The sequence below is a fragment of the Spinacia oleracea genome, chromosome 2 (assembly GCF_020520425.1).
Source record: "Spinacia oleracea cultivar Varoflay chromosome 2, BTI_SOV_V1, whole genome shotgun sequence".
Taxonomy (NCBI): Eukaryota; Viridiplantae; Streptophyta; class Magnoliopsida; order Caryophyllales; family Amaranthaceae; genus Spinacia; species Spinacia oleracea.
Window position 1 is genome coordinate 73,369,460 of NC_079488.1, and position 13,144 is coordinate 73,382,603.

At 35.4% G+C, this 13,144-nt stretch overlaps 1 protein-coding gene across 1 annotated transcript; it reads right to left on the bottom strand.

The window, feature by feature from the left end:
- Window positions 1-738: 738 nt before the first annotated feature.
- LOC110803403 (uncharacterized) lies at window positions 739-11,519 on the bottom strand. The gene is made up of 6 exons (XM_022008912.2): window positions 10,957-11,519; window positions 10,672-10,864; window positions 6,659-6,745; window positions 3,517-3,783; window positions 2,253-2,394; window positions 739-1,562 (listed from the first exon to the last, which is right to left on the bottom strand). Exons 1-6 carry the CDS (start codon window positions 11,028-11,030, stop codon window positions 1,084-1,086), a joined length of 1,242 nt encoding a protein of 413 aa, XP_021864604.1. The 5' UTR covers window positions 11,031-11,519; the 3' UTR covers window positions 739-1,083.
- Between the last annotated feature and the right edge of the window lie 1,625 nt (window positions 11,520-13,144).

Consider the following 13,144-nt stretch of genomic DNA (forward strand, 5'->3'; position numbering starts at 1 on the left):
TTACTCCCACCGCCCTATTTTAACAAATGGAATTTGACTCATATTTTTAGGAATAAAAAGAAGAAAAGAAAAAAACACTTTCTATACTTAATTGGAAGTGGTTTTTCGAAAAATTCTATTTTAATTAATTGAGATAAATATGTAAATTTTATAGGGTTCAATTTTAATATTGGACATATTGCAATTAAATTGGGACAAATACAAGAGAGAAATGTGACACTTAAAATGGGGTGAAGAGACTATATGTTTGAAAACATACATTAAAAACTACTCTAACAACACTTTACATATTATTATTTATTTTTATTACGAAGTATATTAGTAAAAAGAACGTCAAAGTAAATATATAAATAGGGCAAAAAATCAAAATAATACATCCGTTGCGAAGTACATGAAGTAGTGAAGTACGGAGTACTAGTTATTACTCAGTAATACACGACGTTCGACACGCCGCTCTAAACTTTTTTTTTAGGGGACACGTAGCTATAACTTAAACAAACCGAGATATATTTTTTATTTTTTTTTAAACTAAAACATCTAACTAAGAAAAACACCAACATTTGCAAATGTATCACTACCCTAAAGAAACTTTCCCATACATATTATAAAAAAAAAAGCATTAGGTCAAGCGAGAGAGCATCAGAGATTTTGTTAATGGTAAAACATTGGAAACCAAAATTATACAAAGTAAATGATTTGGAACTTCCTACCTCAGTACCTGATGTTATTCAAGACAAATTCAGTCAAATATCTAACATCATATTATTCCTCGGAAAATCACCTTCACCATATTTTACGACGTTACCTCTCCTCTCCCCAAGAGAGAGGGAGAGCAGGGACAAACCGGCTAGCACGGTTCCCTAACAAAATTTCAGCATAGACAGCTAGGAAAAAACAGAGAATCTTTTGAGAGAATTTACATAACTTTAGGCTAAACACAGTACTATATCTACATGTTCATTTGGTTAGATATTTCTAGCTCCAGCAAATCATCTTCACTTTCAAAGCTCTGTCTTTCCGGCACCCCATTAACAACCGAGATGAGTAAAGCCTTGTGCGATGCTACACAAATGGAATGCTTGTTCATAGTACTGCGTCTTCTTGGATTCTGGTCACCGATTTAGCATTTGATTGTTGAATTGAACACTGTTGCACAACCATTGGTAATGGTTGAGCATCACTAATTCGCTCTGTTTTTACAACAGATGTGGCTTTCCCCTTTCCCTTTGAAGCCTGAGACACTGGCACAATTGCACTACCCTTGGCTTGTTGACCTCCTCCAACAGCCACCGAAGTTGGTGGTGTCATTGTTAATCCACTGCAGATAATATGTACAGTTTTCGACTGTTCAGCCTTTAATCGAGACGCTTCTGAAGGACTAGCAACGCGCCCCCCTGCAGCTTTTGCAGCTAAATCTAAATCTAAATCAGTGAAGGCACTAGATTGTGGTGCTGCGATTCCATTTCTTTTAGGACCCAACTTTGTTAAGGTGCCCATTGTTGAAGGTTCCACTTTCGGTTGGAATGCTGCCTCAGTATTAGAACCACCATGTCCATTACAACCTACAAAATGATAAAAGCTGTCAGTCAGCATACAACTTAACAGCAAAAAAAAGACAAAAGAAAGGCTACAAAAAAAAAAAAGGGAATATGAGCACAACAAAAAGAGGTGAAGGGGAAAGACAAACAAAAATGATAACTGTTGCTATATGTAAATCTCATCCTTTACATTGGAATTGAGCATCTCATAAACTTGATGAAAATAATTATTTACCTTCGGCCTTTAGGGCGGACTAAAATTTTCATAAAACACTCCGGAATAAAAAAAAATGCCACATAACCATTTTGCCATTTCCAAATAAAAACGAAAAAAATAAGCCTTGGTGGGAGAAAGAAGACTCAATTTAACGAAAACGAAGAAGAAACAAGAATCAAAGCCCTGGACATTTCACTACAAAAGTTAACAAACCAAGGGTTCAGGAACCTCCTGTTACAGAACTTTAACCCAAACCCCCAACAACCTTTTTTTAAAACAAAACAAAGAAAGTGATGGCTAAATCAAGCAACATTTGAGATTTCAGATATTTTGTCAGAATGACTCAATGATTGTTTATAATCTTAAGTGTACATGATGCCAAGACTTATAAACACAGAAAAGTGATTGGGAAATAAATACACAAGAGCACAAAATTCTCAAGCATCACACAAAATTCTATATACTGCAGAAAATATGATGCAAGAATGAGTTCATACCAGTGGCAGAACTTGATGATGGGCCAGCAAACAAATCAATTGCATAATTAGTAGCCTGCATTGCTGCGGAAAGTTTTGAAAGAGCTGTGTTGGCACCTCCAATATTCACGCTCCCCTGTTTCTTCCTATTAGTATTTGCCTTCTGTACAAGCAAGACAAATCAACAATATAACACTTGAAGTAGACATCTGCGTTTTATTTTAGGCATGGGGTGGGAGACAGCACATATTAAAAGCTCGTCAGCATGGTATTTACTCTAATCTAAACACATAAAGCAAACTTTGAGATCAAAATCAAATTTTGGAGACAGTGTGAACTTCCGTTGCCGGGATTTGAACCCGGGAAACCTGGGATAAACCAGACATCTTAACCGGACTAGATGACAACGGATCACAAAAGAAGTTGTTTGAGGCTGATCAGTACAAGTTAAGCAACAGAATCCATAGTTCCATACCATAACTTGAACGACAGACATACTCTAAAATAAATGCACTAGTAAACTAGCAAAGTTAACAGCAGCCAACAATTACCACGATATTTGCTAAGCTCCAATGAAGAGCTCTATTTCTAATTTCCTTTTCATCACTTCCTGACTCCTTGGTGGAAATACAATGACCTTTCCTTCCCTCCTGACCTCCTAATGGACGAAATTAGATGTCCATTCAAACTTTATTTGAGTACTCTTGATCTCTTGTCCGAGAATTGGCCATAAGAAAATAAGAGAGAGGGCGAGAAACTAAAATCCATTTATCCAAAAGATTTTTAAGCTCCAATGAAGAAATCTATTTCTACATTCCTTTTCAACACTTCCTGGCTCCTTGGTAGAAATACAATAACTTCTCCTTCCCTCCCGCCCTTCCCAATGGACGAAATTAGATATGTTCATTCAAATTTTATTCAAGTACTCGTGATTTCTTGTCAGCGAAATAAGAAAATAAGAAAAAGAGAGAGAAGTAAAATTCATTTATCCTAAAGATTTTTAGGCTCAAAACTACTGGGTTATTGCTATCAGTCCCACTAAGATTGCTAACTTCAAAGAAATCTCACACTATTGAGCAACATATTGGTTCCATACTTCCATATCCCAAAGTCCACCTATGTGCAAACTGCATTAAAATGACTACATCAATTTTTTCAAACAAAATGGAATATTTTTCCATCTAAGGGTTAAAATTACAAAATTTTAAATTATATTGTTATGACTACCAGCACAGGTAAAAAATGGTGAAAAGATATAGACAAACAGGGAGAAGTGAGTAAAAACCTGGGCACGATGTGTAGTATTGCTCTCTCCCTTTACTTCTCCTTTCTTAACAGTAGCAATTAGTTCTATGTCTTCCTCCTCTGAGCATGGCAGTTTTCTTTTCTTCTGGGTGTTGCTTGTTGTTCCATTTGCATGCAATCCCTCAATAGAGGTCCCTGCAGCTTGTGGTCGTTTTCGAACTTGTACATTTTCTAAAGAGACTTTTGGCACCTCAAAACTTGAGTTGTTGGACATGCGAGACTTGTTGGCTGAGCCAGAGGTGAGAACCTAAATCAAACAACTGAATCAGCATGAAACACTAGCTATATGAAAATACAAATTGTGCATCTAATTGTAGATGGAATTAACATAAATTATCAGGCCAAGCACAAATATTACAGTAGATCCAGATAATGGAATGCATTAAGTATTAATATATGAGCAATTATAACCTTATAAGAAATCAAGAATATCATAGGTGATCCCTGGTCAGTAATGATTTAAATTAAATAAATACTCCCTCCATCCCGAATTACTCGCCCCACTTTCCTTATAAAGCCGTCCCAATTTACTTGCCCCGTTTCTATAAATGGCACGAATTTACTAACTTTATTAATTTCTCTCACTTAAAGGACCCACTTATATTCCTACTTTCTAAAAAGGTTTGGCACATTTCCCATTAACTATATTAAAAAAACGCCCCACTATCAACTACCACCTAATTAAATATGACTTCAATTATATTGCTTAAAACCTTGTGCCAGTCAAAGCGGGGCGAGTTATTCGGGGCGGAGGGAGTAAAACTTCAATGCGTGACAAATTGACAAGGTCATTGTCATCACTTCGCACTAAGGAAATTTCGACAAGTAACAACTCGATCTCAAGCATGATTTCATGGGAATCCGAAGCCCCCTCCGTCCCCCAAAGTCCCAAACAACAGTGTCAGCATGAATGACATTCTATATCTAAACACACCCACCAAAAATAAGTCACTTCCTAGTTTCAAAAGTTAAATTCTACTCTCCATACTTCCCTTAACTACAACTTTCAAGGTAAGATTACTTGGTGCACAATTTTATATCAAGGATGAGGATGCGACTGCAATAAATCCACAGCGGTGGCAGATCATTAGTACCAGCAACGTGTGCGATTTATGGTTGGTTATGGGTAGCTTTAACACCAATACAGTGCAGTGAAGCGGCCGAGATATAACACCTTGATTGGGTGGCCTGTCGATTACATACAATGTTGCAATTGTGAAGAATAATCATGGATTTTTAACCTCAGGCTACGTCTGGGTCAACTTATCTGAATTTATTTGAACTTATTTTTGTCTGAAAAAAACTTATTTTGTTTGAATTGTCTGAAAAACACTTATTTTGTCTTAAATAAATTGTTAGAAAAGAACTTATTTTGTCTGAAATAAATTAAATAAGTTGAACTAAACAAGGCCTCATTACCTTGAAAGTGGCCCCTAATCAAATGTGGCTTATTGTTCAAGACATAATGGACAATGTCACGAAAATCACCAATCATCGGCATATGTTTATGGTTCCAAGCCCCATAGCTTTTTCTCAACTAAGCTTAGAGACATAAATTCCTCATCAAGTCATAATATGATTTTTGTTTATTAGACTAAAATCATAGCCTCTTGGGAAAATCAAGCATCTCTGGTGAACTAACGTGATTCATCGAGTTATAGAAAAGATATAATTTGTCATCTAGTTAAATTAAACATGAAAATGAATTAGATCTGCCCAAAAAAAATTGAAATCTAAGACCATCCTGTATAGGAGCTATACACAAAGTGATGAGAAACAATAGATTTGATCTCATGGAGTTTCATTCTCAGCCCATGACGAATTACAGATAGAAAGTTCCTTCATAACTCCCAAAGGTCTTCATAGTAGTGTTCCTCCATGCCTCATTTCACGGGGACCCCAAAAGTAGCTTTGTAATATTAAATAAAACAATTAGCCAATCACATTTTCTTCCTTATAACCCCTTATCAAGCCATGCCTATATGAGTCTCAAAGTCTGAAGCTCCAACTTTGCTCCATGACTCATTTCTGCGGAACCTAAAATCTGATTAATTTCATAATAGCCTCGTCCACATGGTCCCCATTCTCGGCCCTAGTTCATTATTTACCAATTCAAACATAACTGATTCTCAATCCCCAGTTCACACAAACAGCCAATAATAGACATAAACTGGACAAACCAAATTTATAGCATTAGACATATTTCTGTAGCAGCCAGTCAATTCTTAATGGAAAGAGAGGAGAAGTATCTACCAGATAAAAGAATATGAAACTTATAACTGAGAAAATCTTGAATACATAATAGCTGACCCTGTATATTTTTTACTAAGAATCTTGAAAACATCATGTTATTATTATGAGACAACTTACACACACAACCACTGAAAACTCCCATATCGAAACACATGGCCATACAACAATATTAGACTAATTAGAATGAAAAGAAATCCTTTTATCCGGTTTAATAAACAGCTAACCCCTGGGGGAGTGGCACCAATACCTGTGTATATGTCCATGAATAGACTAATTATAACTAGGGGTGGCAATTTCATCCAAATCCGACGGATATCCGAACCACCCGAACCGAACATATGGATGAAAACCCGATAAAACACGGATGTTAAACGGGTGGCGGGTGGATCGGGTGATGGGTCGGGTCGGATTCGGGTGGAGGTTCATCCAACCCGTCACCCGATCCATCATACGATCCATCCATCCATCCGTTAAAATTATTAATTTTTTCACAAAAATTACTTAATTATTAATAGAATCTTGTATTTATTACCTAATAATTCTTTATTATTTGCATTTTAGGCTATTTTATAATGTAGATGTATCAAATTTATACTTCATTGACCACTATATTACCATTACTTTACATTTATATTATTAATAAAAGTTGACGATGCTTTTAATTTCACCCGTTAATCACCCGATCCACCCGATGGATGATGGATGGGTCGGATGTGGATGGGGTAAATCGGGTGATGGATGGGTTGGATGATGGATGAAAACTTGACGGATGGAGGCGGATGAAGCTCCACCCGATCCACCTCCGATCCATTGCCACCCCTAATTATAACATAATCCAACCAGTAAGCTAAAAAAAATTCATATCTAACCTTAACACAATTAGAAGCCTCCATAGCATCCGTGCTACTCACAGTGGGACAAGCTTCCACTTCATATTCCAGGTCACTGTCATTGTCCTGCATGCAATTTGTATCAACATTTAGCTATTAAAAGGTTTACCTAGAATAGAAAGTAGATTCTCATACAATTCCTACAGTGAAACAAAGGGCCTGTCATGCAAAGTTTAGTCATTTATAGTTGTCAGACTATTTAATAATTACAAGCACTCTTTAAGCTTTTACAGTACCTTTGTCTTATACGCTTGTTCCTTTTTTCTTTTTCAGTACAACAAATATGTTGGAGATCTAGTGGCTGGTACAAGGACTTCTAATGCAGTAAGCTAGCTACACTATCTCCGGTACAATTATAAAATATAAAAAGGAACCAATAATTATATTCTTAGTTTTAAAAATATTAGATACTCAAACAATTCCTACGAACATCCTCTATTAGGGGTGTAAATGCGCCGAGACTCTCAATAAACTACTCGGGGTCGGCTAAAGCTCATTCAGTTCGTTTACTTAATAAATGAGCCAAGCTTGAACAACTTTTGAAGCTTGTTTAATAAAAGAGCTTGAAAAACAACATGTGTATGCTCGTTCATAGTTCTTGAACAATTCATTTATTTATGTTCATGAATAAGTACGTCTATTTTACATTCATGATCAAATTTACAATATATATTTTTATAATACATATTTTGACTTTTAACCTCCTAACTCCTAAGTCCCAACAAAATAAATCCTATAATTAAAAGAATTAAAAACAAAGTTATAATTGCTAAATTAGTGTCACATCCCAAAACATGTTTGTAGAGAACCAAAAATTTACACGGTAAAGGCGTAAAGCGCCTGATCTTCATATTTCATAGTCTTCTTTATTTAAAGAACTGGATAGAATTATCCAAAGTCCAAACTCAAAAACTTGACATTGGACAAGGAAAATTATGGAGCCCAAAGAGTGTAACTCTAAATTCTGTTTGTCGAGCGCAAAACTCGCTTAAGATAAAGTTCGTTTAAGAAAAAAGCTCGTTCATGAAATTGGCTCGATTAATAAATGAGTCATTCATGAACATAAAATCACCTAAACGAACCGAGCTTCACCAAATTTTTAAGCTCGATTAAAAGCTCAGGCACGCCTAAGTTAAATAAACATGAACATGAATAAGGTAGTACTCGGCTCCGCTCGTTTACACCTCTCTCATTCTACTAGTCTTAGGGGGTGTTTGGTAAGATTAGTGGAAATGGAATGGAAAGGATTTTGATAAGAAGGGGAAATGGTAATAAAAAGTGTTACCTTAAATGATTGTTTGGTATTATTATGGAATGGAAACAATTATAATGCATTCCTTTCTTTTTGTTTGGTATGATCAATAGTGGAATGGAAAGGAAACACTACTCTTATTTATTTATGCATATTTTTTTCAATTTTAAAAAAAGGAAAAGAAAAATGCAAAAAATTGGTACGGTTAATTACAAGAATCTTTCCACTCTTTAATTCTCTCTCCTCCAACTACAAGCAAACTATGTTTTCATTATTTCTCTTCAATTAATTTGTCTTCTTCTTCTTTGATTTTTTTTTTTTGTTTTATTCATCCTCAAAATCATCAGACCATCAAAAATCAAAATCATTAACACCAGATCATCAAAAACAGATCATCGTAAAGGCAGATCATGGCTCACGAAGTCGTGATCATTTGCAATTACCATCATCCATTATCACGATTGTTTACAATCAGCATTTGATCATCACCCACCATCAAATTCAAATCGCGACCATCAATCGTAATCATGTTCTATCATCATGAAAACAATCAGATCAATCGCAAATAAACCCAGAAATACGTTGATGTTGATGATGATGATCAAATGCTGCAACCCATGAACCGTTTCCATTGATGTTGATGGTGGATGATGATGATCAAAGGTTGATGATCAACGGTCGTGAAGATAGATGAATGACAGGTTGATGAGTGTTTGAGCCGATGGAAACGTTTTTTGTTTCCTTGGGGTTTTGAGCGGAAACAAAGTGGGGGGATGTGTTACCGTCGAGAAACGGTAATTGTTACCTCCAATCACTAATCAAACAAAAAGTAACGGCAATTGTTACTTGTTTCCGTTTCTTGTGTTAAAAAATGGCATACCAAACACCCCCTTAATAGGTTAAAGCAAACATTAAGGTAATAGGGTTTTCCTTCTTTATGTTCTTTTTTTTTGTAGGTCATGTTAGTTAGGCTTTGTTATCTTCACCTTATTCTTATTTCTTATTAGATCAGACCAGAAAAAGCAAAAAGCACTAACAAAAACATTTATATCAGACCATACCAGAAACTAAAAAAGTCATACCAAAATAGGTGAAGAGAACAAAGTCTTATTCCCTCCATTTCATGTTCACATACTCCCTCCGTTCTTAAACATTAGTCCCCTTTTAACTTTTTAATTCGTTTCAACTCAATATTTAAATAAAAATATCTCCAAATACGTATGCTTAAAAAATGTAAAATTTTGATATTGTTAAACTACACATTGAGACGAACGAAACAAGATCACACATAAATATATTTTAAAATATGTATTGGAAGGAAATTAGAAGATTCTCTTCAATTGTGAATAGTGTCAAGATTCCAAAAGGGACTAATATTCGAGAACGGAGGGAGTAGTAGTTTGCTCACTTCTTTGAGATAAATTGTATTGTGGTTAATAAATTTTGTTTTAATAAAAGAATGTAAATGCGACGAGAGTTAGTGGGGTATATTTCATTGTTATGGGAAAGCCGAGAAAGGAGATAGTGGGTTCAAGAGAAGAGATAACAAATAATAAACCAATATAAACAAATAAAAAGTGGGTCGGTTCCTAGGTATGAAGTGTCCAAACTAATCTAGGACAAACAAAAAAGTAAAGCGTGAATACTAATTTGAATGGAGGGAGCATTTCTTCCCCATCACAAAAAAGGGACGCCTTTTCTATTCACTCGAAGTTAATCTGTACATATCTTTTCACCATTGATGTCAAGAGATATACGATGATCTATAATATGAAAATAGTAAAAAAAAAAATTATCTTACTAAACATTGGCCAAAGTTGTGCCTCAAAGACCGTCATATATCGAAAGAGACAATTTTTGTATCGAGACCATAAACAACACAGACGAAACAAAGTTTGAGACTTCGAGATCAACGACAAAAGAGGGAACAAAATTGAAGCGTTGACAATTTGAAATATCTTCTCCTAATAACCGAGCTTAAATAGGCAAAGCCAAATATTCATAGTGGCATGCGGAAAAAAGGCTAAAAAATTAGTGCATTAGAGTGCAAATTTTCAAGGGCATAGAGTGCTACTGGTCAAGCTTCCAAGTAACTGTTTTCAAGCTTCTGCAAAGATAGAGCCAAGTGCTTCATTTAACCTCTTTGAGTTAGTGTATCTATATTCATAAACCTCCTGGTGCAAAGGAGTGACATCCCTGCATTGTCTTCCTAAATTACAATTCTAAATTAAAAGAGAAAGAGAGAGAGCCGAGTTTAGCAACTCTATAACATCCACATACAGTATTCCATCATGTCTCCAAACAAAAATTGGTACATAATTCCACAAAATTAACCAAATTCATAAACCAAAATTAAACGAAATCCTTGATACCTCGTCCCCTTTCAACTTCAAGTCAGCCTTAACAAAACTAAAAATCAGGCTAGCCGCATACCCTAATTAGTACAATTCTTATAAATAAACAACCACTTCATCACTATACCATTCACATTAAACAATTAAATTCTACAAAAATCAAAATCATATAAAAAATTTCAATTAAATGAAGTTCTAGATACCTCGTTCCCTTCTTCAACTACAACTCAGCCTTAATAAAACTAAAATCCAGGCTAATCTCATACCCTAATTACAATTGATCATAGATAAACAACTACTTCATCCCAATATCATTCACATTAAACAATTAAATTCAACAAAAATCAATATAAAATTTGCAATTTACCAAAGAAATCGCAATTCACCTGAGTTATTTGTTCTGCACAAATGTTATCAGTCAAGGTTTGGCCATATGCCACATGCCGCCACAACATTTGATACTCCCTCGCACTCTTAATCCCTGTCTCCGTCTTTGCCATTAACACCTGCCAATCAATCTTTTCGTCTGCATGTTGCAATATTTCTTTGAGTAATGCTAACAATGTCCCAGCCGAGTATCTAATTCATACCATAAAATTAACAAATTCAGAATATTATCACACAAATCGATATATGATTTAACAGAAAAGGATGAGCAGAAAAATGAATACCTTTGCAAGATATTGCATACGTCTTCTTGGGTAATTTTGCCTTTCTTCTGATTCCTGTGTATTGGATCAACCATGGCTTCGATATTGTGAGGGTGAAATTGATGTCAATGTGAGGAAGAAGGTGGAAATCAAGTTGAGTTGAAACCCTAGAACGAGATTGGGGAAGGAAGCTCGTATCCGGCAACAATGGCGGTATTTTATTCTCCAGGGATAGTGAAGAGTGAGACTGGTGGAGACTGGAGAGAGGGGAGTCGTGAAAGTGTATACCTACGAAGCACGGAAACGCCAAAAAAATCACGACTTACCGTTTCCGAAACGTCCTGGAACGGGGAAACCGGGAAACGGTTTCGGAACGCGCCGAAACCGTTTCAGAAAAATGGAGACGTGTTTGAAACTGAATTCATCCCGGAAACGAATGGGAAACGAGATTTCAATCTAATATTCACGTTTCCCAACCAAACTTGCTGATTGTATCAAAGTTTTTCCTCCAGGAAACTGAAATTAGGTTGAAGAAGATCTCAGTATTTCACACTTTTGTTTTTTTTTTGACAAAACAAAACTCTGTATTTCACACTTGGATAGCCTATATTCGAAACAGTAATACAAATTTGGGCATGGCCCAAGTAGACAAATGGAAATTAAATCATTAAGGGTGTATTTGGTTCAGCATATTTTGGAATAAATGTTTAAAATCATCCAACCTCATACTTGATGTTTGGTTAACTATTTTTATAAAATTTAAAATTTGGGTACCCACCTCCAAAATCCCTATGGTATCGAGTTCTCATACTCAAGGGCGAGGAGTAGACCTGTCAAACGGGTCGGTCGGGTCGGGTTGTAAAAAATTACTTTCGTGTTCGGGTAGAATTGGGTCGGTTACTTTCGGGTTCGGGTTTACAAATGCTTATTCAAGACCCAGAACTTTCGGGTTCGGGTCGACCCAACGGGTTGAGAGATTTTAAAACGCGCATTATATTTTCATTAATTTAGGTGATAAATATACAAAATATTGGCACAAATTAACAAATTTTCCTACGAAAGTTTATATTTAGTCAAATTTAACCATAAAATGGCGTATAACTCAAATTAAAATCATATTACACACAACAATAGTAAAAATAACGTGTCTATTATGCTTAAATTTTCTCATAATCTCATTTATTACTATAAATACAATGATTTTATATCGGTCGGGTCCAAAACGGGTTCGGTCGGGTTTTGACCCATTCCTTTTCGGGTTGCTTAGGTTCGGATAAAATCGGGTTACGGGTCACAAAATCTTGTTCAGGACCCAGTGTTTTTGGGTCGGGTTCGGGTCGGTTTTCGGGTCGGGACAATTTTTGACAGCTCTAGCGAGGAGGGTATATGGAATTATATTAACTGAAAATAAAATCGACAGTGCAAACTCGATCAAACAAACACCATGATAGCCTAACTAATGTTACTCCACCACCGTCGCCGCCCAAGCTACCCAAAAAATCAATATCAAAAAAATTATACTACAAAGTTACTACCCTGTCGATTCGCCATCAAATCGCCAATGCTACCTAACGCCACCATCAACACCCCGTAAGAACCCAAAATGACGAAATTAGAATACTGAAAAATAATTGAACTAAACATATCTTTGAATAAAATACCTAGATATATTGTTAATCGTCGAAATTTTAGACATTGAAGTCTAGATTTGTAGCTTCAATTGTAAAAAAACAACCACCAAAAATCAAATTTCGTCTAGTGACAGAAGAATGTGATGGTTAGAGTTGAAGCAAAGCGAACGATTGTGGTGGTGGAGTTGGTGCCATATATCAAAATATAATGTCTGCATTTTAAATTTTATTGAATTTTTGTTTGTTTTTTTTCTTTACATCTTTAAGTAGAAGAAGGAGGGGAAGGTGTAAAAAACAAAAAGATAAGAATAAGGAATAGGAGAGTATATTATCGGTAGGATTAAATTCTAAATTTATTTTACCAAACAGGTGGAATAAGTTATGATTTTCTATGTATCGTTATACCTATGGTCGAACCAAACGGGGTCTAACTGAATAGTCAACAAAATATGGATATAACTGTATGCATTAAAAATATCATAAATTCCACTAATTAGAACATTGTACACAAAACTTTGACGTTAAATTTGTGTTTACAATGACAATGGATTTTTATTTATTTTATCTCTTCTCCTTAC

Bases quoted from the DNA above. Each gene is read 5' to 3' on its own strand.
- LOC110803403 (XM_022008912.2), bottom strand. From the start codon at position 11,030: ATGGTTGATCCAATACACAGGAATCAGAAGAAAGGCAAAATTACCCAA. The intron at 6,746-10,671 runs GTGAATTGCGAT...AATTGCATGCAG, and splicing joins GTGCAGAACAAATAACTCAG to GACAATGACAGTGACCTGGA. The intron at 2,395-3,516 runs GTTTTTACTCAC...TTGCTTGTACAG, and splicing joins ATACTACACATCGTGCCCAG to AAGGCAAATACTAATAGGAA.